Raw genomic sequence first — 25198 nt, forward strand, 5'->3', positions numbered from 1 at the left:
GAGACAAGCGGACAGACGGACAAAAGAGCGACATAGAGCGAGAGGCGTTCTATTTTATTTTGCTTTATGCCTTTATATTCTGTTTTGTGTTTACATAAAAGTGAAGTGAGGCAGATTGCGCTCGAGTGCGTTAATCAGCGCTTCTGGGCAGGCAGCGAGCAGGACACGGCTGCAGATACTACGGGCGCGTTTTAAATCAACTTTAGCTAGCAACGTGGGCAGCTTGACTTTTTTAACGCGCTGGTCAGGGCTCTGACAAAACAGATTATACTGATTTCATGCTGGGAAAATCAAAAAATGAACGTGCGGCAATTTACATACTTAAGTTTTGTTACTGCGCGCGGCTAAGGTGGACAGTGCGGACATCAGGGACAGTGGGCAGTGGGCAGTGGAGAGGGTCGAATTTATTGGCCACATGTTTTGTGCTACCTTCGTGAGTTGTACAATTTGCCTTTTGACAATCTGTACGTATACGCAATATACTTTCGTTCGTTTTTATTTTTGTTGGTGTGCTGGGATTACAAGGAATTTCCGGGGATTCCTTTTTAATTGAATTTCAGCTTGTTGTTGTTTGTTATTGTTGTCATTGGTTGTTGCGTTGTTGTAGCTGCTTTGCATTTTTTGCTGCTTATTTTATGCCTTACCACGTCGGATAATTAAAATGACCATAGGGCAAACAAATTTCATTGCATACATTTTGGGATTCCCAAGCACAGTGGGCATAAATCACTAAATCTATGCCAATGATAAAAAGTGTAGCATGAGCCTCGACTAGAAGTAAATTAAAGCATAAAAATATTCAATATTTTTGTATATTGCATTACATTAAATATTGTTTGAAACACCGAGTCACACAATCAGTCAAACGATGATTTCTTATCTGATTCATTTTCATTTACATATTTTTTCCACTTTTTACCTTTGACTGTCCCAGCCCACTCCGTAACGTTTAATTTGCGTAATGCTTTGATTATTTGTCGATTATTTTGTGTGGCAACAACTCAACTGTACATTTACACTCAATAATTTCCATAATAAGCGCAAGCAGCAACATTAATAATCATATTTAAAGAAGCTGAGCAGCCTTTTTTCCTGCCTTTTTCCTTCTGCTCCTTCTTCGTCTGCTTCTTATTCTGCGCAAATTGCAAACTTGCCGGTCCACTCAAGTGAAGAATTGCACGAGAAGCAAGAAGCAAGAAGGGTATGAAGCAGAGCAGCACTGAAAAGAGACAACGCAACATTAGAACACTTAAACACTTAGCAGCGCCCAATGCATTTGCGATGAAACAAGACTGTCGTGGGTTGCGGGGGCTAGAGGGGAAGCAATAACTCTAACGCCGTCATACTGACGCGACTTCAACACAGTTTCCTCCTCCACGCAGTCAAGCTCAATCCGAAAAACAATTTCGCCAGCATTTGGCTGGAAAAAGAAAAAAAACAGAATCAATATTAATTTGGCTTGTTAAAAAGTTCATAGGAAAAAAATGAATTTTATAATTAAGCTGCTTGTTAAAATTAATGCGCACAAAGCTTTTAAACGACTGCTAAACAAGACACAGTAATTTTCAATTTCCAATGCTTGCTGTGGCGCGCATAATTTGTTAATTAATTTTCAAGCTACAACTTAATCAAAATGATGTGGCCAATTAAAACCGTGCATATGTTTGTTCAATCGATGTTTAAGAAAAAAAATTAACAATAAATAAAATATGAAAATTTAATCATGTAAAGAATATTATCTGTACTATTTTAAGAATTATTTGCGAACATACTAATTTTGAAAGCTTTAGATGTCCAGTAATCTAACTGGCAATTATTTAAGAACTTCACATGAATAAAGAATTGTACATATTTCTATTAAATTTGTATTTTTTAAAATAAATGACATATTCTTAATTATTAGGCCAAACACTAAATTGTGTAGTAATAAAGTATTATATATGCATTTTTATTTATTTTTCAAATAAATGAAATTGAAAAATAAATGAAATCAAGTTAACTTCTGGAACAACCTAAAAGCCACACATGCATATGAAGAGCTGGGCAGCGTATAATGCAATAATTGGCAGATTTTTGTATTACTCAACATGTCTGTTCATTTTGTCTCTGCGCGCGTGTGTGTGTGTTGTGTGTGTTGGCTGTAGCTTGCTTTTGTTATTTTTATTGTAGCTCTGATTCGCGCTTTATTGCATTATAATTGAATCTTGAAGCGCACAACTAACGCAGGAAACTCTGGCCGACTGCCTGCCTCATATCCCTGCCTCCTTTTCTCACTCAATGCCTTGTGGCAGCTGCTGCTGCTGCTGCTGCCGCCCGTCGCACTACAAGGCCTGCCCACAGCTGCTGCACTTAATGCCAAGTGTTTAAAAAAAACTGATGCGAAGTAATATTTACTTACTCCCCCTCAACCAACCAGCAATCCATCCATTTATTTCCTTCGCCGTTCGCTTGGCCAACGTGCAATTAGCTTTAAAGTTCATACTTCTTCTCTTCGACACTACTTTCTCTCTTTTCTCATCTCTTCTATCCGCTTCTGCTTACCGTCTGCATTTTGCCTCTCATTTGCCAGCCGGAAATCATATAAACATTGTTTTCCATATTACATAGCGAAAGCTGCGACGCCACGCGCAGTGCCGACGAGCATAAACAGAGTGCCGGCTAGATGCGGCTCTAAGAACAATTTGTTGAAGCAAAAGCTCACTAGAAATACGGGCAAATTCGTATTTTACAGTAATTTGTGAGAGTCTACAAGTGCAGTGCACACTGAGCTAAATGCAGAATACTCGTGACTACAGTCTGTCATTCAGCTTATCGTGTAGTATCGCATAGGCTAATAAGACATTTTGACACGCATAATAAACATAACTATTACCAGTCTTCTTTACGTTCCCCGCCTACCAATTCTGCCCCAACAAAACTTACAGTTGCATTCTAGCCTCTTTGCTATGCGCGCTTGCGCCGAACTAAGTCACTTCGTGGTGAGTCGTGCGTTGAGTTCGCTCTGTGTACAGGTGACATGCGTCGATCGCTCCGTCATCCAGTTCTGCGTTCGTAGTGCATTACGCTTGATTGGAGCAATAAACTCACGTTCGAGGCTGAGAGCAACGATGCCATGCCTGCGCTAGACTGATTTGACTCCTGCTCTTGCTCTTGCTCTTGCTCTTGGTTGCGTCTAGCGTTGCTTATAAGCTGCCAATATTAAAATGATGACAAGTTTATGGCAAAAAGGCAACGAGGCTAAGTCAGCAACGAAAATGCAATTCATGGAAAACTGATGTCTTGTGGCTTTATTTTTCTACCACTCACCACCGTACGGCAAATTCAAGCAATGAGAATTCTAAAATATTTTACTTACTAACGAATGCCACGTAAAATTGTTGCTCAAAACGAGTTGGCTTGTGGCTTAGCAAGACTCCATAAACTGTTCACAGCCCAACTGGTAAAACAACAATCAAAACAATATATTATTCACTGATGCCTGAAATACAAAAAAATACTTTTCAACGAATAAAATGAATTTGTGTCTAAGGCTTAAACAATATTCTTTAATTCTTATAGTATGTAATTTTACAAGTATAAGTAAGTTCTTATAATTAATTATTTCTAATCATAATTTTTATAACTGTATTAAATTAATAATTGGTTAAATAAGGTACATCAAGAAAAACTAAAATGTACGCATTTGTCAATTTAATTTGCTATCTTATCAATGTGAAATAGATTTTTTATAAATTTAACTGAACCAATTAAATCACTTGAAGCAGCAGCTCTTTTTTAGCATTTTTTCTTAAAACAAAATCACAACTCATAGTGATCAAACATTTACTTCAGTAAAATTATTTTTAATTTTTTTTATGGATTTGAAATACCTACATTTGGTATATGAGCAGTATAAAGAAAATACTAACTTGGAGAGTAATTCTTCAGAAATCCATGTTTACATACTTTATTTATTTGTCCGTTTTTTGTGTACCCCAAAAAAGTCTCCACTAGATTTCTTCTCCATTGAGTTTATCTGAGCTAACAAAAAAAAGTAATGGATTGCAAACCAAAAATTCAATATTAACTCTTATTAATTAATATAAATATTAAAAAAAGAATTACCATTCAATTTTTATTTTAAAAACTTAAATAAAATATTTTTTGAACGGGACTGTTTATAAATTGGGAATGTTGCAAGAATTTTTTTTCATACCCAATATTGGCTGCGGATATATCACGAGTTATTGAAAATCTAATTCATCGCTGAGTATTTGTGGTACTATTTGCCAGCTTCATAAACTATTAATACGTGGCTCTGCTAAGATAGAGCATGCAATAGTATCAATAGGACAGCTCTCAGAGAAAGCTGCAGAGTTAAACAATAAAGAATTAAATAGATCTAAGCCACAGCCGAAAAATGTAATTAAAAGCAGTGCAAATTGAATTAGGAAATAAATAAATAAATCAAAATTATTGGAATCTGTTATCGGCCTTCTAGAAGACACTACAATATTTGTCAATTGTATGTGTATATGTTATAGAATAAGTCTTGTTTGACCATTGTATATGAGTGTGAACACGTTAAGAGGCACCATGTTGACTCTAGTGCTTAGAAATGCACTGCAGCTGAGAGAAAGAGAATATTATGCTGCTAAGTGAGGTCTGGTCACAAAGCGCTTATATAATAAGAGAGATAGACACGGCGATTGATTTACCACATTGCTAAATGATGGGTATGCCGAATGACTGTTCAGCCGAAGATACTTCTTAAGTAGATCTTTATAAAAATAAAAAAAATGATCTGCGACCATCTACAAAATATGCATATATATGGTCTTAAGCTTGACCTATAACAAGAAAGTTATTTGTAGCTCACTTTTTATAAAACTTTAATAATTTATGTAATGCATGTTCAGAGACTTACAAATTGTTTACTTAACTGCAACCATATTTGTATTTTAAATTCAACAAATTGACTTGCATTTTATTGCAACTTTTGCATCATCAGCAATCATACTTTGTTTGGTTATTTCGTTATTTATTTATGTATATATATATATATATATATATATATACTTTTTTTTATTATTTTTTTCGCAGTCCAAACTGAGTTAGAAGTGCAGAAGAAAAAAACATAAATAACCGCACAGTGTTTGTGCCATTTTGGTTGCCACATTTGAATAAAATATGAATAAAAACTGAAATGCATTTAGCTGAAGGTTGGGGGTAAGAGCTAGCTAAGGAGTTGTGCTACCAATGGGCTGGCATGGAAGAGAGCGACCAGGCCGGGAAGGGGGCCTAAGTATATCGTTTTGCTTTGCCTCTTGCTAGGCCGGGTTTGTCACCTTTTCGCTTTTCTAAAGGTCTTATAGAAACGCCAGGTCCGTCGACATTGCTATTGCTGTTGCTGTGGCTGTGGCTGTTGCTCGTCCTTTTCGTTCTCGTCGCATACAGATACGATAATATTTGCATTCAGTTGTGCCACCAGTCTTGCAGCAGTAGCTTCTTCTTCCTCTGCTTCTTTCATTTTTATTTTGCCGTCAAAACGTCAGCGGTGTCGTCCCAGTGCATGTCCTAACCCTAACCGTCCCTGTCTGGAGTTCGTTCCGGCGCAGCGTTCACTTGGCTTAATTTTGGCTAGGGAAAAGTGCATAAAAAATCTGCGGCGAATTTGCAATTTGAATTCAACTGCAATAACCCCGTAGCCCCGTAGCTGCCGCCAAGTGCTCTCCGTGTGCTTGTGTGTCTCTGTCGCCTTTATTGAGCCAAGAACATGAATTGGGAGCGCTGCTCTTGTGTCCTGTGCGCTATGTACTGAGTCCTGGCTCTACAGCGTCTTGGCAGCCAGTCAGGCGGCTATTTAGGAAGTAATTTTCGCGCTTTCATCGCAACTTCTATATTTTTTCCTTTACTTTTTTCTGTCTGTCTTTGGTCTGTCTGTCTGTCTGTGGCTGCTATTTGGGCACGTTACCCGTTATTTGAGCTGGTCGGGGCGACAGGCGCCTTTAATGCATTTTTTAAAAAGCCAAATGCGCAAATTGAAAGCGCCTCGTCCGACATGACTGCGGTTTCTGCCGTTCGTCCCCAACCAGACTGTAGCACGTGCTACAGCTACAGCACACCAGGACACAGGACGCAGACGCAGAACGCAGGAGGCCAGCCGCAAACGACACGCAGGCATAATTTCTGCTGCTGCACTCAGGCTTAATGAATATTTTACCAGTCATACCTACATACATACATACATGTGTACATACATTTGTTTCTTCATAAATACATAATACACATGTTATACTTTTGTTAACTGTAGCATCAGTTAAATGTCAAGCCAAATGAGCAGTCAAAATGTTGAATTTTCTTGGCTTTACTTAATGCATCGTAGTGCAGCACGTATCTGAAATGTCAGCATGGTTTTTTATTTTAATTTTTTTCTATTTTTTATTCTTAATTGACTCAAATTGTTTTTAAAGCTTGACATCGTAATTGTACTTTACTCGACATTAGATACACATATGTTCAAATAAATAAATGCACAACAAAATCAAAACAAACGTTTATAATAATTAAGCCCTAAGCTCCTGAAGGATTATTTGACTCCGTGAGAATTGCACAATTATTACTTTGCGTAAGGAAGAGTAAAGCTATATATATATTTATGATATATATATATTATTTGTGAACGAAAATAAGCAAAGCCTAGCGGCATATTATTAATAACTTACAAAATAATACTGTTATCTATGAGATAAACATTTTTCTTCTTTTTCTGTTAAATTCGCTGATTTGATTGTTGGGAAAATCTTCTTCTGGCTGTGTGTGTGTGTGTCTACTTATCCCATTTCTTTTCATAATAGAAAATCACATAAATTAAAGAAAGGAGAAATATTCTAAGTGCTGGACCAATCTCCCAATCATATCGTTAAGGAAATATGAAAAATCTCTCTGAAATGGAACCTTTTTAGCTTTCTGCTGTTTTTTTTCAAAATTTCATATATTTTTGTAATTACATATATTTTTATAAGTTCATATATTTTTATAAGTTCATATATTTCTATAATTTAAAATAATTTTTTTTATCAGTTATATTTATTGGCAATCTGTTCATTCGAAAATTAAGCAATTCTTTCTGGTTTTACACGGTCTAAATAAGGATTTTAAGTACTGCCGTATAGAAGTTGCAACATCCAGTTGTTTTGATAGTTGATGGCATATGGATTAATGTGCCTGTCCATAATAATGATTAAAAAGAAACTAAAAACTAATATTAAAATGAAAGTAAAGCAAACAAAATAAAAAAATAATTTTGACTAAAAAAAAAACTAATAAAAAATGAAAACTAATAGCAATTGCCCATTATCAGAGAATATGGAGGAATTAAAAATTGTTTAATTATAGTTCAATTAGTCAGCAAAGGTTATCTTGTTTATCAGATACATTTATAAATTATACATACATACATATGTATATACTTATGTACAAATTGGCAGGGCCAGTTGCACAGTCAAGTTCAAGTAAATTACATATGTGTATGTGTGTGTGTGTATGCAAACACGTAATACATGTGTGTTGCTGTTGTAAGCTAAACTATGAGTCGAATTTACAATAGGCAGTCAAATGTTTACAAACACACGCACATATGCACATATAAATAAGATATATAACACATTAATACAAAATTATTCGAATATTCAGTCTTACAATTCTTTAATTCGAGATGTATTATTAAATTAAGTGATTCTTACCTAAATTATTCAGTTTAATTATGTGAATTGACTTTATGACTACAAATAAATACAGTTACCTTCAACTGGACAAAACAATGATGTACGCATGTATCATATATGTATTTAATTTCTTTTGGCTATAATTAAAATTGCAGCTCATTCCCAAATGTTGGCCCCGTTGGCTCCTTGGTTCACTGCACTCATCACAATTGACCCAAAACTCAGGCGTACACACAACTCCCTCACAACGAACCGCCACAATTTAATCTCTGTGGCATTATGAGCCTTCCTAATCTCCCTCCCTCTGCATTGGCCTCTGTGTGTGTATGTGTGTGTGTGTCTTAGAGCACAGCCTCCCATTCCCAAGTCAAATGTACTCTCAACACGCCTACGTCATGGCGCTGCTGTTTTTTTTTTCTTCTGCTCTCTTTGTATTTGTTAATAAACTCCCAGGCAGACTAAATTCAAATTACGCACACATCTTAAGAGCAAGCAAGGCATGAACGAATGTTGGCTTCTGGGGGACGGCGCGCGTTCTGAGACGCAGGCACTCATTTCGCTTATAGGTGGCTCATTATGTCAGGTCTATATTCATATAAGGCTGCCGCCTTCAATGATGCCGTATGCGTGAGTGCGTTCGAGCAGTTGCCCCCAACTCTTACTTCTACAGCAACATCGACTGCTTCTTCTTCGTCTTTTGACTTTGCTTGTCGTAACATTTCATCTTTATTTTGGCATTATTCCCTTGGCGCCGCTTATTGTTTTCTGTGAAAATGGCAACGGCAATGGCAACAAATTAGAAGCGTGCCAAATGCCCCAAACGAAATATATTTAGTAGTGAAATAGAACGGAACTCTGGACCAATTGCATCCACACTCTAGTTCTGTACACATTTCTGCCAACTCTTTGCACAAATTTATTAAAGGCAATCAGAAAATTTTTATTGTTTATCACGAATTGGCCACTCCCCAATTATATTTTAACAATTTCCTAGAGCTCTATAATAGGACGGATCTCTGAACAGAAAATCAGCGGACATTTAAATACATATACTTTGATATTTTTTATCAACCAAATTTGGTATGTACGTGCTCCTATACCAGAGGTAATACGCTTTTATTTCTTCCCCCCTCCACGACAAATCGAAAAGACAATATACGCCCACAATATTTAACAGAACAATCTGAAATTATTCAAGCATCAGCTTTATCATTTTCTCTACGAATGCAGAACGATCGTTAAAATATATTCGGACACAATAACATTTCAATTTAAATTTTCTATATAGACAGCGGTCTGCTGGTGATGCTAGAATGAAAACAAACAGTGTTTATGAAATTAAAAAGTTAAAAATGACTTATAAATTAAATGTTTACTTATAAGTTATGACAAAAGTTTTCAGTGGCTAGTTAAGACTTAATTTTATTTATTTACAGTTATCTCTCACTAAGAACTCAGCAGTTATGCTGAGCAAGCAAGCTTTAAAAAATGTCTTTTCGGTACTGTTATCAGACGACACTCGTTACTCGCTAACAGCAGCACTGTTATTCTGAAGCTTTTTGCAGTACTGTATTTACTGGGCTTATCAGTTTGCATTCAGAGTCATTATGATTCACAGGCAACAATATTATTAAAATTGTAAACATATAACTGTGTGAATGCATATAAAAAAAATGGATTTATGTGTAGATTTCAATAATGTAACTTTGGAAAAGGTAATCTTTAATGCCAGTGCAATAATGAAACTATTATTAATTAGTTTTTACAATATAGTTACTCGGACGGGGCAGTTTTGCTGTAGTATTTAAAGCAACTTGGCAGAAGCCCGATTGTACGATGACTATAGCGGCCAAGCATATAAATTATGATGTGGGAGGTTATGATCAAGTACAGCGGTTAGTTCAAGCCTTGTCGGCTATTAAAGCCATGACCAATATTATACAAATTATATGGCATCAGCCATGTAAGGAGTTGATCATCAAAAGACTACTTGTTCTATCGGAATATGCTGAGAATGGTTCGTTATATGATTATATACATAATAAGTGGCCGAAACACACTCATGTGAACGTTTGACCGGTTTTATGTATCAGTGTGCAAAGGTACAGTGTGACAAATGTATTTTCTACTGACTTGTTAAGCTAACAAAAATTTTAAATTATACCCTTAGGGCCTAGCCTATTTGCATGGAAGGCAACCACAAATTATGCACGGCGATGTCAAGACGACCAATTTAGTTATAAGCAACTCTAAATTACTAAAGATTTGCGATTTTGGTGATATTAAGGCAGCAGCAAGCAATAACTGGTTAAAAGGCACAGACGAATATAGAGCACCAGAAATTTATAAATCTGTGAGTATTACTTTACTTTGAAGTTTTTATTATAAGTCGGTTCTTGTAAATACTTTATTATTTTAGCCCGATTTTTACGACGAAAAGTGCGATGCTTACAGCTTTGGAATTGTGCTTTGGGAGGTGATGGCTCAAAAAATACCATTTGAAAACTGGGACACTCATAAAATAAGGGCCGAAGTTTCTAATAATAGTAAGTAAATGTAAAGCAAAATTGCGAAAGTATTAACAACAGTATTTGTAGATGTTCGTCCAGATATTAATGCAGTCAAAAAGTCTGAAATATCCGAAGATATTAAAATATTGATAAAGTTATGTTGGCATGTGGACCCCAAGGGACGGCCCTCGATGAAATCAATGGAAGGTATGCTCTTTATGAGCTTATCCATTCGCCTGAAAGGTACGGCACCAGGCATGTATTCCATTGTAGATCCAACTGAGATTAAGTTGCTAAAAGTACGTATGTTTACATAAAAGTACATACAAAAGCTAACTTATGACGATTTTTTTGTACTATACAGAAACTCGGACAGGGCTCATATGGAGAAGTCTTTAAAGCGTCTTGGTCACCGCGGAGTTTATCGATGACGTATGCCGTCAAACGTATCAGTTATGTTGACGAGAAATGTAAGCAGGACGTAGAAAAAGAAGCTCTACTCTTAACAAGTGTTAGCCATGATAATATTATAAAATTATATGGCATTAGCCATGACACTAGCCCACTGGGGAATAGAATCCTTCTATTAATGGAATACGCTGAAAATGGTTCGTTAGAGGCTTATATACACAGTGGCCGGAATTTCGCATATGATGATTTGCTCAATTTAATGCGTCAGTGTGTAAAAGTATATTATGGAAAAATGAATTTTGGGCTGGATACTTATATAATTTACATTTAACCATAGGCCTTAGCTTATTTGCATGGATGTGAACCAAAAATTATGCACCGGGATGTCAAGACTGCGAATATGGTACTCACCAGTGACTATCGTAAATTAAAGATTTGTGATTTCGGTTTGGTTAAGTCAGTAGCTACAAAAAATACTGAACAAATTGGTTCAATACCATATAGGGCACCAGAAATATATAATGTGAGTATTCAAGGTGTTTTCAAAACTTTTTTTTATAATACCTTCTTTGCATTATAGACCAATAAATACGACGAAAAGTGCGATGTCTACAGCTTTGGTATTGTGCTCTGGGAAGTGATGTCTCAGAGACAGCCTTTTGAAAACTGCGAAATAGCAAATATAATGTACCAAGTTCTTCTAGACAGTAAGTAAAATTAACGTGTGCCCATAATCTATTTATACATACATATATTTTTATACAGAAAAGCGACCAGATATTAATGCAGTCAACGGCCACCAAATGTCTAATCATATTAAATTAATTATAACGAAATGTTGGGAAGAGGACCCCAAGGCACGGCCCTCAATGAAAGACCTGGAATCAATCCTTCAATTCTTATGCTGAACAACGGCGTAAAAAATGAAAGCGATCCGTGACGCGTAAGCTGTTTGTGTGATGTCTCTGTGATGTCTCTTATTAACAAAATAAACTTAAAGACGTTATATTCATTTCAAGCTTATTTAAATGATACACAACAATTTCTGAAACGAAAACAGAAAGTGCAATAAAATTGCTAAATTAAGCCAAGACAAACACCTTATGGAGGCAGTGTCCGTGCTTAGCAAAGACTTTCACCGGGGAAGAGCTGAGGAAAAAACCAACTCTTAGCAACTAAAAAAAACTAAATTTAAAAAGTTATTGTACAATCCTTTAAACTTAACCATTAGCCATTAAAAAAAAGCTCGTGTATTTCTTCTGCTCTTGGTTTTTATTTGTGTTTATATGCAACGTAGTCAATGTTTCAGCTTTACATAAATTCATCAGACAACAGTTGAATAACAGTTTCTTTTTTTTGCTTCACATTTAGTGTATCAGTTTAAGCGTTTCCTCCAAAGTTTCAGTTTGGTAATATCATTTACTATTTTTGTATTTCTTTTCTTTTTTCATGTATTTTTCAATTGATTAACTAATGTATGTTCTCTGTCGGCCCTCAGTTTCTACATGGTAAAACGAATGAAATATAAACCCAACTGCTAGCAAAAAGTACTTGTGTATTGTCTTCGCGAGGGCAACGATTAACAAATAGAAATAGCGAGGCAACTGCTATTTCTTCAAACCCCAAGCGTTATTGCTTGGCACCGGCACACGACGCTGTCCGGATTCACGTGCAAGCACCTCCATGATGCTAGTGGCGGGCAGCCAGCACTAGAAAATAAACAGAGGAGTTGTAAATTGAGAACAGCTTATAGTTTGGGTTCGACTTACGCGTTCCTTGTGAGCTGTAGCCACCACATTGCGATTGGGCTCTTTGTCATAGGAGACAGACTCGACCCCAAAGACCTCGCATAGTTCGTGTACCAATTGACGCTTTTCGCGATTCATAGTGGGAAACGAATGGCTGCGCGACTTTTGCTTGCTTTCCTTGGCCAGCTTCACCAAATCGCTGAGCGTCTCGTAAACGCTCTTGGTGAGCGGTAAATTGCGTTTTGCAAAGCCACGCACAAACTCCGAGTATCTGGTAAGCGATTTAAGCTGCGGCTCTGCGTTACGCGACTGCAGACCGATGGCCAGGCGGCGATTGCGTTCCAGCAGACGACACTCATCATTGCAGTCCAAGCTAAGAAAAAGATAAAGAAATTATACATACAGATCAGTGAATTATGTAAACTACAAGCCGCTTCGTTAATATATTTAACTTCTAGTTTAATAGCTTTATAAGAAAAGTATATCTACTTACGACTTATTTGCTTTGTTGCCCTTGTTGGGCGCTAGAATCTCGCTGAGCTCCATGTAGTTACCACGCGACATTTCCGCCATGGATGAGGCCAACTGGGCAGTGGCGATGCGACTGTGCTCACGGGCCAGCTCCTGGCAGCTGCGGTTCAACTTACGATTGCCGCAATCGCATTGCACCTCGACAAGCTCCTTGCAAGGCGTTTCCGGACAGTCGTTCTCGTGACAAGGCGCCGCGCACTTGTGGCCGCATAGCAGACGCGCACGTGTGCAGCTCTGACGGCAGACCTCGCCTGGTTGCTGGCAGTCGCCCTCGTGGCAGGGCTTTATGCATTTGTGACGTCCACAGGCCAAGGGCTTGCCACACGGAAGACCGCAACTGAAGCTGGCTTGGGAGCAGGGTATAGTCTTGCGCTGTTCATGCGCGCCGTGACACCATTTGGTGGTAAAGATCATGCAGGGCGGACAGCTGGCTGCGGCATGGCAGTTATGCTGAGGCGCATGTGCGCAGCCATGTGTGCGCGAGCAGGGACGCTTGCAGAGCGGTCGTTTGGTGCCACAGGGCACGGGAGGATAAATGACCTCAGCGCCGCATTCGCAGAAGAGCTCCTCGAAGCTGCTGCGATAGCAAGGCGGGCAATTGCCGCGATGGCAGGGCTGATCGCATTTATGTTTGCCACAGCTTAAGGTGCGATTGCATGGAAGTGGACAGGCGTGATCAATGTCAATGCAGCATTCCGTGTTGCATTTATGCTTGCCACAGCTGCGTTTCTTAGTGCAGCGACGTTTGCAGCGCGCATCATCGGCGCGCGTGGAGAGCTGACGGCATTTGATGAGTTGATCCATGTGACCGCAGCGACACTTGACTGCAGTTTGCTTGGGACAGGGCGGACATTGGCCCAGGTGACACTTGTTAGCGCATTGATGCGGATGTGCCGCTTTGCCGCAGCGCAGCGTTTTGCTGCAAATACCCTCGCAGGTGGGTACCGGGGCCAAACAGCTGCTGCGTTGCTCGAACGGCACAGGAAGTTTGCCGCATGGGCAGCTGGTGATTTGTGCAGGGCTCAGCTTGCAGGGACGACAGGCGCCCGCATGGCAGGAGTCCTTGCATTTGTGATTGCCGCAAGGCAGCGGCTTGCCACAGCATTCCTTGCAAGAATAGTTGCGCTTGTCCAGACTCTCCTTGGTGCACAACACCTCACGCTGCTGTTTGCCGCAGTGACACTGCTGCTGCACTTGATCTGCACATGGCTCGCATTTGCCTGGATGGCAGCGCAGCTTGCAGCGATGCTCGCCGCAGTTCAACAACTTGTCACAGGTGTCTTCGCACTCCAGCGGCTGCTTAAGGGCGCACTGCACCATCTTTGTCGTACGTCCACAGCCACAGCTGCGACTTACATTCGCCTGACACGGCGGGCACGGGCCTGGATGGCACAGGAGCGTGCATGCATGACTGCACAATTCTATGCGGCAGCACAACTCGCCACAGCTGTGTGGCAATTCCGTGCGATTTAGCGGAGGATTCCTTAACTTGCCGCAAAAGCAAAGATAGTCGCGTGGCACATCCTGCAGCACATTTTGGCAGGCGGGACAGCGCCAACCGTTTGCAGACTTGGAGCTGCTTGCCCAGGTTATGGTGCACTTGAGATGCATCACATGGTAGCAGTTCTGGCACGACCAGGTGCCATGATGCGCCTTTATCTGCTCCACGCACACCAAACATTCCAAGCGACGTTGCTCAATGTCGCGCATAAGCTTCTCACGCTGTGACAGCTTTTCATGCTCCGGCGCACGTCTGGGCGAGATTTGTTTCGGTTGTTGTTGCTGCTTCTCGGGCGAGGGTTGAGCACTGTCGGCGCTGTTGCTGGTGTCCAGCTCCTCAGCGGTGCGCGCAAAGCCGTTAATACGATCACGATTGCGATTCCAGTCATCGCGTCGTTTGTTACTTCGATGATTATCATAGCGTTGTTGCTTCTGGGGCTTTTTACTGCGTTCATAGCGCTCATCCTGTCGCTCTTCACGATAGTCCTGGCGTCGCTGCTGTCGCTGCTTTGGTGCACGCAGCTGCTGTTGATGTTGCGGCGATTGCTTGTGTGCATCACCATTGGATTGCATGGCAGTGTAACTGTTGTTATTATTGTTGGTCGAGCTTGTTGTGGGCGCCAGACTGAGTTTGGCAAAATTAGGCACAAATTCAGGAGCTGTGGCCTGCAGCTTGGAAGCGCTTAAATCAAAGCCTGTGCCTCCTACAGCAAAAGGATTGCTATTTAAGTAGCTTGTGCTACCGCTGGCAGCTGCAGCGCCTTGATTGCCATAATAAGACTGCGAGTACAGCTACAAATAACGAACAACACATGGTGTAAGTATTAAAACAGTAAGAACAATGGTCCATTCACTTACGCCTACAAAATCACAGCCGCTTGTGCTACCATTATAGCTAGGTGAGTTAACAGCGCTATTGCTGCTGCTGGTTGCTGCCACTCCAAACATGCCGTTAGCAGTGTTCAGATTGTGTTGCGTGATAAACTGATTAAAGTTTACATAGTTGTTGTTATTGTGGGTATGGCCATTGCTAGTTGACGCTGTTTCTCCATCAGCGCGCACTGCTGACCCATTGCTGAGTTGCTGTTGCTGCTGCTGTGGCTGTTGCTGCTGTTGTTGTTGCCAATACTCCGCCATGCTTGGCACTTTCACAGCTACGCTCAACGTTGTTTTTGTCTCAGCCGTTTGTAGTCTTTTTTTTTTTTTTGCACTCAGCGGTGCGACTGCCCACGCTGGCGAAAATTTGCTGTATGTTTTGTGTTTCCCCCTGCAGGCTCTGCAAACAATTGTATTTAATTTATTTTAACATGTAAAGCTTTATTTCAGCAGCCTGAAAACTTCAAATTTCACAACAGTTAGTAATATTTACGTGAATTTAACAAATTATCGCCACGAAAAAAAAAACAACTGCGTGAGCAAAAGTGACAGCACCAGTGCTGCTGACGAACACTACATGTGTGTTTAACGGGTAACGAGTCAATTCGCTTACATGTGGAGCATGCTGTTAACGGAGGAGCAGAAACTGCTTAAATTATATAAAAATGTTGCTATATGTTTAATAAAAGCCAAAGAACTATTAAAACACTGTATTTTATGTTAAGTGCAATATAAAGTATATGAAGCTGAAATCCTACACCAGCTGCCATTGTTGTCGTTTTTTGGATTATGTCCAACACTCAATGCTGCTTCTGTTAACAGCGCGCGAAAAATGCAGAGCTGTAACGAGTTTTTAAAATTGCGAATATGCAAGATCATTTTATTAAAGTTGCTCATACAACTTCTTTTGTATACAGATAAATTGCCACAATTAGTCCGTAGAGACCCAGCACTTCAGCGAAAATCAGAATTAAGATCATGCCAATAAATAAGCGTGGCTGTTGAGCCGTATTACGCACACCCGCATCACCTATAACGCCAATAGCATAGCCTGAAGCCATTCCGCTAACTCCCACTGATATGCCAGCTGCCAAATGGACAAAACCCTTGGCCAATGGATACGAATCAGCATTCTGCAAATTGCCAGAGATTAGCACGGACACAACCAAGCCGTAGATCGCTATAATGCCCGCCATAACAACTGGTATAATCGATTTCATAATCATCTCCGGTCGCATAACGGCCGTATTTGCTATCCCAGTCCCGGCAACAGCTGTGCCATAAGCAGCGCCAAATGAAGAGAACACGATGGAGCAGACCACGCCCATAATGCCAAAGAAAGGCCCATACGGCGGATGGGTAACAGTCTCTTTGAGATCCGGCACGCCTAGAGGAGCAGGCGCACGTAGCCCCAATTCCTTATGCATTTTTATCTTTGGAAAATTTACTTTATTTTATTTTATATTTTATTTAACTTAAATCACATGGAAATGAAAAGCTAACTAATTGTTACTAAGTGGATGTTAGTCTAAAATCGAATTTAAAAATATGACTTAAGATTAATGTATTCATTTTAATACAGTTGTTAATGCAGTTTCTTTGGAAAGTAAAGACCTCACATGATCAGTCGACGTTAAGCTTCAGAATGTTCTTAAATTGCTGAGTAGTGATTGTTGCGCCGGCGGATATGAAGACGTTGCTGCAAATGTTGGTGGTGGCATGGTAAAAGTTGGGGGCATTGTTAATGCTGCTACCGGCTGTTGATGTGGCTGCTGCTGATGTGGCTGCTGCTGCTGCTGTTTGACAGGCACTGTAAATGCTGGAGCTCCATCCAAAGGACGATATTGACACTTCTTGGCATGCGTGCGCATATTGCTGGACTGCGTAAAGGCCTGATTGCAATTGGGATGCGGACAGACGTACGGCTTGCAGCCTGTGTGATAATTCAGATGCGTCTTCAGATGATGCTTCTTGGTGAATGCCTTGGGGCAGAGGGGGCAGCTAAATGGCTTGATGCCGGAGTGCAGACGATGATGCAGAGTCATATTGCTGCGATCGGCAAAGGACTTGCCGCACACAGAGCACTGATACGGCTTCTCGCCGCTGTGTGTGCGCATGTGCTGCTTGAGCAGCATCTTGCGGGAAAACCGCTTGCCACACTCGACACACTTGTGCGGCTTGACGCCCGTATGAATGCGCACATGCATATTGAAGGCAACGCGCTGGTTGAACGACTTGGGACAGTAAGGACATTCGTATTCCTTGCGATTGCGGTGTATCTTCATGTGACTGCTCAGATAGCCCTTGTCGTTAAAGGTCTTGCCGCACTCCGGGCACTCGGCCGCGAATTCCTTGGTGCCGCGATGCACGGACAAGTGATATTTGTAGTTGCGCAGCTGAGAGAAGCCTTTGCCGCAGTCGGCGCACTCATAACGCGGCGATTTGTGTGTCTTCTCATGCGCCTGCAAACAGAAACAAGCAAGAAAGAGACGGTAAGAGTTTGTAAGTCAGTCACATTTCTCATTGGCTGGCGGCCATTCTGTTAATCTCAAGATCGTAAACCGCAACTGAGCGCTGCACCCATGCGTAAAACCAGTTCTCATTTGTGGTTTGCTGCTTCTATACTTTTATTTTTTGGGCGCCACCATTTTTATGATCATATCGTAATAACATTTGCATAATTCCAGCTGGCAATAAAGAGAGTAAGCGGAATTTCTTACATTAGCCGATGCTGTTCTCTTCACTGTGTTGGCTCCGCCTTTGGCTTAGACACGCCCACTCAACCCATTAGCTGATGTTGCTTATAAGAGTGTTCTAACTTATGTGTACATTTTACTGTGGAATTGTGTGATTTTCCGGTAATTCATTTGGTTAATAGAGCATAAATTAATGACCTCACTTAAACTTGAATTTTACACTTGGTGTGCATAAATCGAATGTATGTATTTCAAATTAATACTTTATGCAAATTTCTTGATTTTATATTCAATATTAACAGACGATTAATGGCAGAAGATTGATTTCTTACGATATTTATAAAAATAATTATATTGCAGCTAGAATCCATTTTAAATTCTTAAATATGTAAAATTCCATTACTTGACTTTCTTTGGATTTTTGCATTACACCAACATTTGGTATCTGTTTTACTTTTGGTTTTTTTTTTTATTTATAACTGATAAGAATTATTAGTATATGCAATTTTTAAAAGTTTGCGTTTGGTTCTTGAATTAATTTTAAATTATGATTAAAACTTCATGTTCACACATCTTTGTAAACATTTTCTTAATTATAAAGTGAATGGTTTTGCTAAAATTTCTGTCAAGCTTACCTGCAATGTATCGGAGCAGCCAAAGACTTTGTCGCAAATGCGGCATTTGTAGCTAATTTCCTCAATGTTAGTTAGGTTGCAAATGCTGCTGGGGTTGCGGCTTGCAGCGACGGCGCCGAATGTTGGGATTCGAGCAGCTGCAGCCACTGCCGTTGTTGTGCTTGCCGAGCTCAGACTTAGATTGGTAACTGTGGTTAGCGAGATGTTGGTGGTGGCGGAGCTTGTGTTGCTGCTGCTGCTGAGTAGTAGATCACGACAAGCTCTTGAACTGCTGGAGCTGCTCACCGATGAGGCTGCCGGCGATATTAAGGGCGTGGGCTTGTAGGCAGCGCCAAACTGTTTATAGTAGTCCAAGCACTCAAGGCAATCTGGACGCGTGCAGGCAGCGGCAGCATTTGGCTTTGGGCGTGTGGGACTCTGTCCATTGAAAACATAGGGCGCAAAGTAACGCTTCTGTTGAGCTGTCGGTGGCGGCGGCGGCGGTGGCTGATACGGCGAGGTGGGTGGTGTGCTCAGCCCGGCGGCAGCTGCAGCCGCATAGGCGGGCAGCAAATGCGGAAAGAACTGTGCATAGAATTTGGTGGCGCTGGCCATGGCCAAGAAATCCGGCGGCAACATGCCATAGCCGCCGGCAATATAAGCCGCAGAGCTGAGTGCCGCATTGCTGGGCGTTGCTTGCTGTTGACTGCTCTTGGAGAGATCCAAAATGTTGTTGCTGCTGGGCGTGGGCTGTTTGTTATCCTTGCCGAGTATGCGACTAATGCTAAAGTCTGTGACTTGAGCGGCTGGCGGCGCCAATTGCGGACTGGGAGATGCGGCTCCCAGCTCATAGCTGCGCTGCAGCAAAGCGTGCTTGAAGCCCATGCTTGTTACGGATGCTGCGTTCATAGACGATTGTGTGTGTGCAACTGTCGCGTTTCGCGTCGAAACTCGAAATGTGCGGCCTAAAGCGCTGCCAACGGCCCACAACGTCTTGGCTTCAAGCGGCTGCTGCTGCTCTCTGGCGTTTAATTGGTCAAGAAACAAGTTTCTTTCCAGTGTTTATCAGAGAGCGAGAGAGAGAGAGAGAGCGCCGCTGCGATCTCCCAATTAGCTAGCCCTGGTTGCCAGTGCAGAGACAAACAGTCGCGCCTCCAATTTACAAGAGCTGCTGCGACGGGATGCGGCCAAGAACTATTTGGTAGTAGCATTTTACTAGTCACATCTATCATAACGCTTATCGCAGATCTCTCAGCTGACGCGCTCTTCCTCTCTCCCTTTCTCTCAGTCGAATTTACGCTCTATGTTGCTTTAGTCTGACTAAGATTTCTTTCTTCGCGTTGTTTTTGTAATTAATTGCGGTAATAAAATGTGCGCGTCGTTAAATTTTCAAAATGTGATTCTCTTGTTCTTGCCTTGGCTGTTGTTATTGTTGTTGTTGTTGTTGGTTGTCAGTGCTCATGTGTGAATCTTACGGTTATATGCGCATGCACCTGGAACCCTTTTGAGAGTTGCCTGTCGCTGAGCTCATTATAAGATTGTGTGGGATGTCGGACGTCGCAGACGTTGGGGCTTCACATGTTGAGCTGCAACTATGACATAATCAGTTGTCCAGGCATACGAGTAGCTACTGTGCACTTGAGTAGCCAGCTAGAGATTGGAATTTAGGTATCATACAGGAATTTCGTCAAAAAGATGACGAAATTTTATTAATTTATTTAAACATTTTTTATATATTGAAAAATATACGTTTTAAAGAATATTTCAGGTTGAGCCTTAAAAAAAAAGATTAAGTTAAAATTATAAAAGTGCCTTCAGGCTATCGATCTAAAGTGGTGCTTTTTGAGACGTCGCAAAAGCGTCGCTTTTTTAGCGATCGTCTGAAGGCACCTAAAGTAAAAGTAAAATTAATAGACTTAACTGAAAATTTAGCTTTTTAGGAATTTTTGGTTATCGATTGGAGCCCCCACTGCATTGTAAGTTTATTGGTAACATATATCAGCGTTAACAAGCATTTGATTATTATTATTACTTTTTATTATTTGATTATTATTTGATTATTATTATTACTTTTTATCGCGTCAGAACCATGTTCTTCACATTGTCATCATATATTATTTGGGGATTCATTTGATGATGTATTAGGGTGCACCGAGTGCTAAAAAAGAAAAAGAAAAACTCTTTAAGCCAGACGACATACAATAAGCTTGTACTTGCAGTAGAGTCCAGGATTAAAAGTTATGAGCAGACCTACCTTAGTGAAGCTGTTACATGCAAGGATCGCCGGATGTCATACATTTGAAGAAATGTAGTGCATTTAATATTCAAAAATGCTGAGATTACTTTAAACAATAATAATGTCATGATAACAACTACTGACGGCTCTTCGGAAAAGCTGTGGAAAAGGGCGATGACTCCTAGTTTGAATGCTTAAAAGAATATCTGGTTTTATTAAATCTTATGCTATCGATTTTCTGCTTTTGGATTTTGGCTACCTACATTGAAAACACAAAACAAAAAACTCAAAGTTGAACTAGACGGAAATCCTCACACAAGTTTTGTGCAGTGTATTATAATTTTCTAAAATTTTCTATCCGTATCGCTCGTGTCTTAATGCTTTCAGTCGAATTGTAGCAAATGTTTCCATTTTTGTTTACACTTTTAGCTACAAGTACTTGGAGCACTTTGCACATGGTTTGTGTGGGGTCTACTTTGGTGCTGCTTGCATAGCATCAGTAGCGCCCATAAAAATGTGCAAAACAAAATGCTCAACTTGATTTGTATAGGTTTACAGGCATATAAATTATAGGAACGACCAAGTCCAGGCAGCTTCCTTGGTGACACATGCGCAGCAAGAAAGAGAAAGAGAGAGAGAGAGAGAGAGAGACACAACACTTGATGTAAATGAAGTGGTATACATTTACAGCTACATGATGATTCAGCAGGCAACGAAGGATCAAGCAGTGCTTAGCCAATTAGAGTGGCAGCTACCAGGCAGTCACAACTATCTAATGTTAGTTAGTGTGTGTATCTTTTACACGATTTGTCTGTAAGTGATCACAGGGCGATGCATATCGGTTAGTGCTGGCCAACAGTGGCAGCTGCGTGTTTAGGCCAATAGACCGTATGTTGCGGCCTGATTGATGGCCACTGCCTGTCAACACGCGCGCTGCTGACCTGAGCGCCCAAGCTCCACATAAATTATGTTTATAAACTAAAGTCAAAGAGAGTAGCGTAAAAGAGAGCGCAAGAGACTGAAAACTTGTTCAGGCTTTGTAGCATTTATTCGTGGAATTCCGCATGATTATTTACATATGCAAGCGAAAGAAACTTTAAATTTTAATTACACTCACTAAATCATCGACCCGAAACTGCGGCTCTCTGCGACTTTTGGTCGCATGACTAATGTTTATTAGCTGCTAATGGTTTGTTTTACAAAAGCTACGTGTCTCGCTGACTCTCTCAGGCGGGCCCAAGTCTTAGCCGGAGTCGGAGTCGGGATCGGAGTCTGAGTCTGAGTCTGATTCTGAGCCTGGGCTCCCCAAAAACAAGAGTCAGCGAAACAAACTGTTTCACCCGTTGACATTTTGACAAATTCTCCTTTGCTTCACTACTGTCATGTGGGGCCTGCAACGGGGCTCCAATGTAAGCTGATACCTATCTGCCTAACTGCCAACGTATCCATTTGTGTGTGTGTGTGTGTGTGTGCGTTTGAGTGTGTCTCTTCCTCCTATGAGTTTATGTGCCGTATACGCTCTTGCTCACTCTCATTTGCCTGCCGATCTGTGTTCACACTATTAATTTTCCGCTTGTTTTTCGCCTCACCTGCTTGCTCTGCTGCTGGCTCTGCTGCTGCTTTTGATTGTTGTTCTTATTGTCGTTGGCTGTTGGTTATCCCATGGGGTGGTCGGTATTTATCACATTTTGTGTGCATTTAAACTCTTTCACTTTGTTGAACCTTTAATGTCATGTGTTATCGGTTAATGATCAGCCGTTGCCAAGTGATTTTCTGTCAGCGGGTGATCTCCGCCAGCTTCTCGTTTCTCTCTCTGTCCCTCTCTTCCCACTCAAGTTTTTATGGCCATTGTGTGGCACCATAGCGGTTTTTTTTAAACAAATGTCTCCTTCAGTTTGTTATGTGTAGCTTGACAAATGTGTTTATTTGCGAAAAGGTTTTTGATACTCTTAAGGATCATGTGATGAAGCAACTAATTCCAAAGAGCAAAACCAAGAAAGTAATAAATTGTGATTTAAAATTAAGTGGGAAACAATGAAGATCAATTTAAAATAATTTCAATCTTAAGCTTAAGCTGCTTGAGCACTTTATTAAATTATGAAAAAATTTTATATTTTATATTTTAGAGATTTATTGTGAGGAATTCAAAGCAATTACATTATTTTGTTCTTATTTTCGCCATCCAATCCAGCGCAGCTACACTATAAGATCTATTAAAAACCTATTCGTATTATATTCTCATTTAAAATCAATGAATTTGATTAATAAGAAACTTCTCTGGGTGGCAGCTCGACATGCTCGCGGCCAACTTCAAAGAGCTTGAATGTTCCTAAAACGATGTAGATTGTTAAAGCTAAAATCGAATGCAAATTCTACATCACGCCCACTACAGCTTAAGTAGAAATCTTTAGCAGATTTGATGTTAGTGTCAACATAGCCATAAAAAGCCGTTACAATTCACTAAAAGTCTCGACGTGTGCCATAACAAAAGTTTGTGGCAACGCTCGCGGAACCATTTAGGAGGTGTTATACTATTGTCTAGTGGTCGTGAAATTTATACGCATCTGTATGAAGTTGAGCGCGAAAAACAAAGGCACATTAACAATAACATACGCTGGCAAACAAAGCGATATTCATAAATTATACATATATGCCCGCTTGTATATGTATGTATATATATGTTTGTATAGTCTACCTGTGAAGTCGTGTTGTAGATCACAATCATTTCAATTAATTCGAATATAAAATACAGAAATACGCTCGAAATGAGATAGACGGGCGGCTTCGCAAAATAAACCGCGTGCTTAAATATATCAAATTTCAATATAAATGAGCCACTAACATAAATCAAGCGTAGCCCCCACTAGCTTAGCCCTAACCAACACTTTCGTTGTAAGTGTGGAAACACACGCACACACAAATGGCTCAACATTAAAATAAATAAAAAAAAACAACTCTTAATGCAACCTAAAATAAAAACACACACAACGCCTTTAACGATCTGACGGATAGCTGTCAAAGCTAAAACCTTGGCCCCCTCTGTTTTGCCTAACACACAACTTTCTTTGCTGTTAAATGGAATTTATTTGAGTTTTACACACCAGCAAGCGATATCCAAATCAAAATAATACTCGCTTTAATTCGACGTTAATTATGTTAATGAAAACACATTTAGAATGCAAGAATTAAAATCAAATTTTTCAATTTAAATTCGATCGCATCGCATGGACCATTTTTATCGAAAAACACATTTCATTGGAATCGCGCACAAGCGAGAGAGCAACATGTGTGCCGCGAGTGCAACAGAGATGCCAAATAGACATATTAGATTTAGGATCTTGTTTGCTTATTGAGAAATTTTCTGAAGTGAGCCATAAATCCCACGTACTAAGTGTCTCTGTGTGTTTGCCCGTCGTCTTGTTGGCGGTGCGGGGTGTGCAAGGTTGTCGCCAAGTTTCGGTCAAGTTTTTAGTATTTTGGTGTGGTTGTTGTGCCAGAAAATGATCGATTAACTACACATTTGTGCATAGATTAAATTCAACGCTACACTGCTCAAAAAAGTGTTGGGAAAAGTTACTAAATATTTTTGAGACATTTTAAGATTAATCGGCCATATTAAAAATGTATAGATTGTTTGTCTCTTTCCACTGTAGCTAAATAATCTAAGACACAAAATGTTATTTCAAAAACTATATTCTGTTGCATGAACAAATTTTTATCGCTTTTTAGCTAGAATCATTATAACAATTGGTCGAAAATCTTAAAACTTACATATATACAAATGTATAGAATAATTTTTTATATAATAATAACAATAAGCAGAGTTAAAGGCTGAAATTGTATGCATTATTATATTATTATATCAATTATATTTTAGTGATCCCTAAGCAAGCACATTTCATTGTTAAAAGTAAAATTCAACCATTTTGATTATTTTTGTGTTTTTTGTTTTAAATAAAACTTAATGTTTATTTGCTTTTGTAGCCACTTACTTGTGAAGAGGATGCAAGAGAATAATAAAACCTTAGAGCATTGCTTAAATTTAAATTTCATTTGATTGTACTTAGAATTAAACTTGTATGCAACTAAAAAGTTTATAGTATAGTATAGTATATAGAATATAAAAATAATCTAGTATTTTATTATGTTTAACTGTACATATTTTGCCCGTGATATTTAATTAAAAATAAAATGTATAAAAAATACTGAGTTTATTTATTTTAATAAATATATAACTTTGAAAAACATCACTGAAAATAAAAAAAATATTATTTAGTATGAAACAAATTTTTTTAGCATAAAAAGAATTTAGCCGACTTGAGTACTTTATACAGATACTAAAGTAAGTTAAGCTAATTATATTGTAACAT

At 39.7% G+C, this 25198-nt stretch overlaps 4 protein-coding genes across 6 annotated transcripts; 1 reads left to right on the forward strand and 3 right to left on the reverse strand.

The window, feature by feature from the left end:
• Positions 1-9704: 9704 nt before the first annotated feature.
• Positions 9705-11814, forward strand: LOC108607288 (putative mitogen-activated protein kinase kinase kinase 7-like). 2 transcript variants are annotated; one of them, XM_033294454.1, is made up of 9 exons: positions 9705-9808; positions 9877-10059; positions 10126-10252; positions 10304-10515; positions 10581-10904; positions 10965-11150; positions 11208-11334; positions 11393-11570; positions 11647-11814. In XM_033294454.1, exons 1-8 carry the CDS (start codon positions 9791-9793, stop codon positions 11533-11535), a joined length of 1320 nt encoding a protein of 439 aa, XP_033150345.1. In that variant the 5' UTR covers positions 9705-9790; the 3' UTR covers positions 11536-11570; positions 11647-11814. The 2 variants fall into 2 exon arrangements, with proteins under 2 accessions (XP_033150345.1, XP_017853475.2); XM_017997986.2 differs by having other exon boundaries at positions 11393-11814.
• A 163-nt stretch (positions 11815-11977) lies between these two features.
• Positions 11978-15874, reverse strand: LOC108608541 (protein shuttle craft). Of its 2 annotated transcripts, XM_017999957.2 has the most exons (5): positions 15776-15874; positions 15265-15682; positions 12869-15198; positions 12397-12748; positions 11978-12336 (listed from the first exon to the last, which is right to left on the reverse strand). In XM_017999957.2, the coding sequence occupies exons 2-5, from the start codon at positions 15541-15543 to the stop codon at positions 12235-12237; spliced, it is 3063 nt and encodes a 1020-aa protein (XP_017855446.1). In that variant the 5' UTR covers positions 15544-15682; positions 15776-15874; the 3' UTR covers positions 11978-12234. The 2 variants fall into 2 exon arrangements, with proteins under 2 accessions (XP_017855446.1, XP_033149990.1); XM_033294099.1 differs by lacking the exon at positions 15776-15874 and having other exon boundaries at positions 15265-15709.
• Positions 15875-16138: 264 nt separating this feature from the next.
• LOC108600586 (V-type proton ATPase 16 kDa proteolipid subunit) lies at positions 16139-16750 on the reverse strand. Its single transcript, XM_017988263.2, has one exon. It carries the CDS (start codon positions 16707-16709, stop codon positions 16176-16178), a length of 534 nt encoding a protein of 177 aa, XP_017843752.1. The 5' UTR covers positions 16710-16750; the 3' UTR covers positions 16139-16175.
• A 170-nt stretch (positions 16751-16920) lies between these two features.
• On the reverse strand, positions 16921-19528 carry LOC108603550 (zinc finger protein 681). The gene is made up of 2 exons (XM_017992472.2): positions 18614-19528; positions 16921-17744 (listed from the first exon to the last, which is right to left on the reverse strand). The coding sequence occupies exons 1-2, from the start codon at positions 19499-19501 to the stop codon at positions 16923-16925; spliced, it is 1710 nt and encodes a 569-aa protein (XP_017847961.2). The 5' UTR covers positions 19502-19528; the 3' UTR covers positions 16921-16922.
• Between the last annotated feature and the right edge of the window lie 5670 nt (positions 19529-25198).

Source organism: Drosophila busckii, chromosome 2L, assembly GCF_011750605.1.
Source record: "Drosophila busckii strain San Diego stock center, stock number 13000-0081.31 chromosome 2L, ASM1175060v1, whole genome shotgun sequence".
In the NCBI taxonomy this organism is placed as follows: Eukaryota; Metazoa; Arthropoda; class Insecta; order Diptera; family Drosophilidae; genus Drosophila; species Drosophila busckii.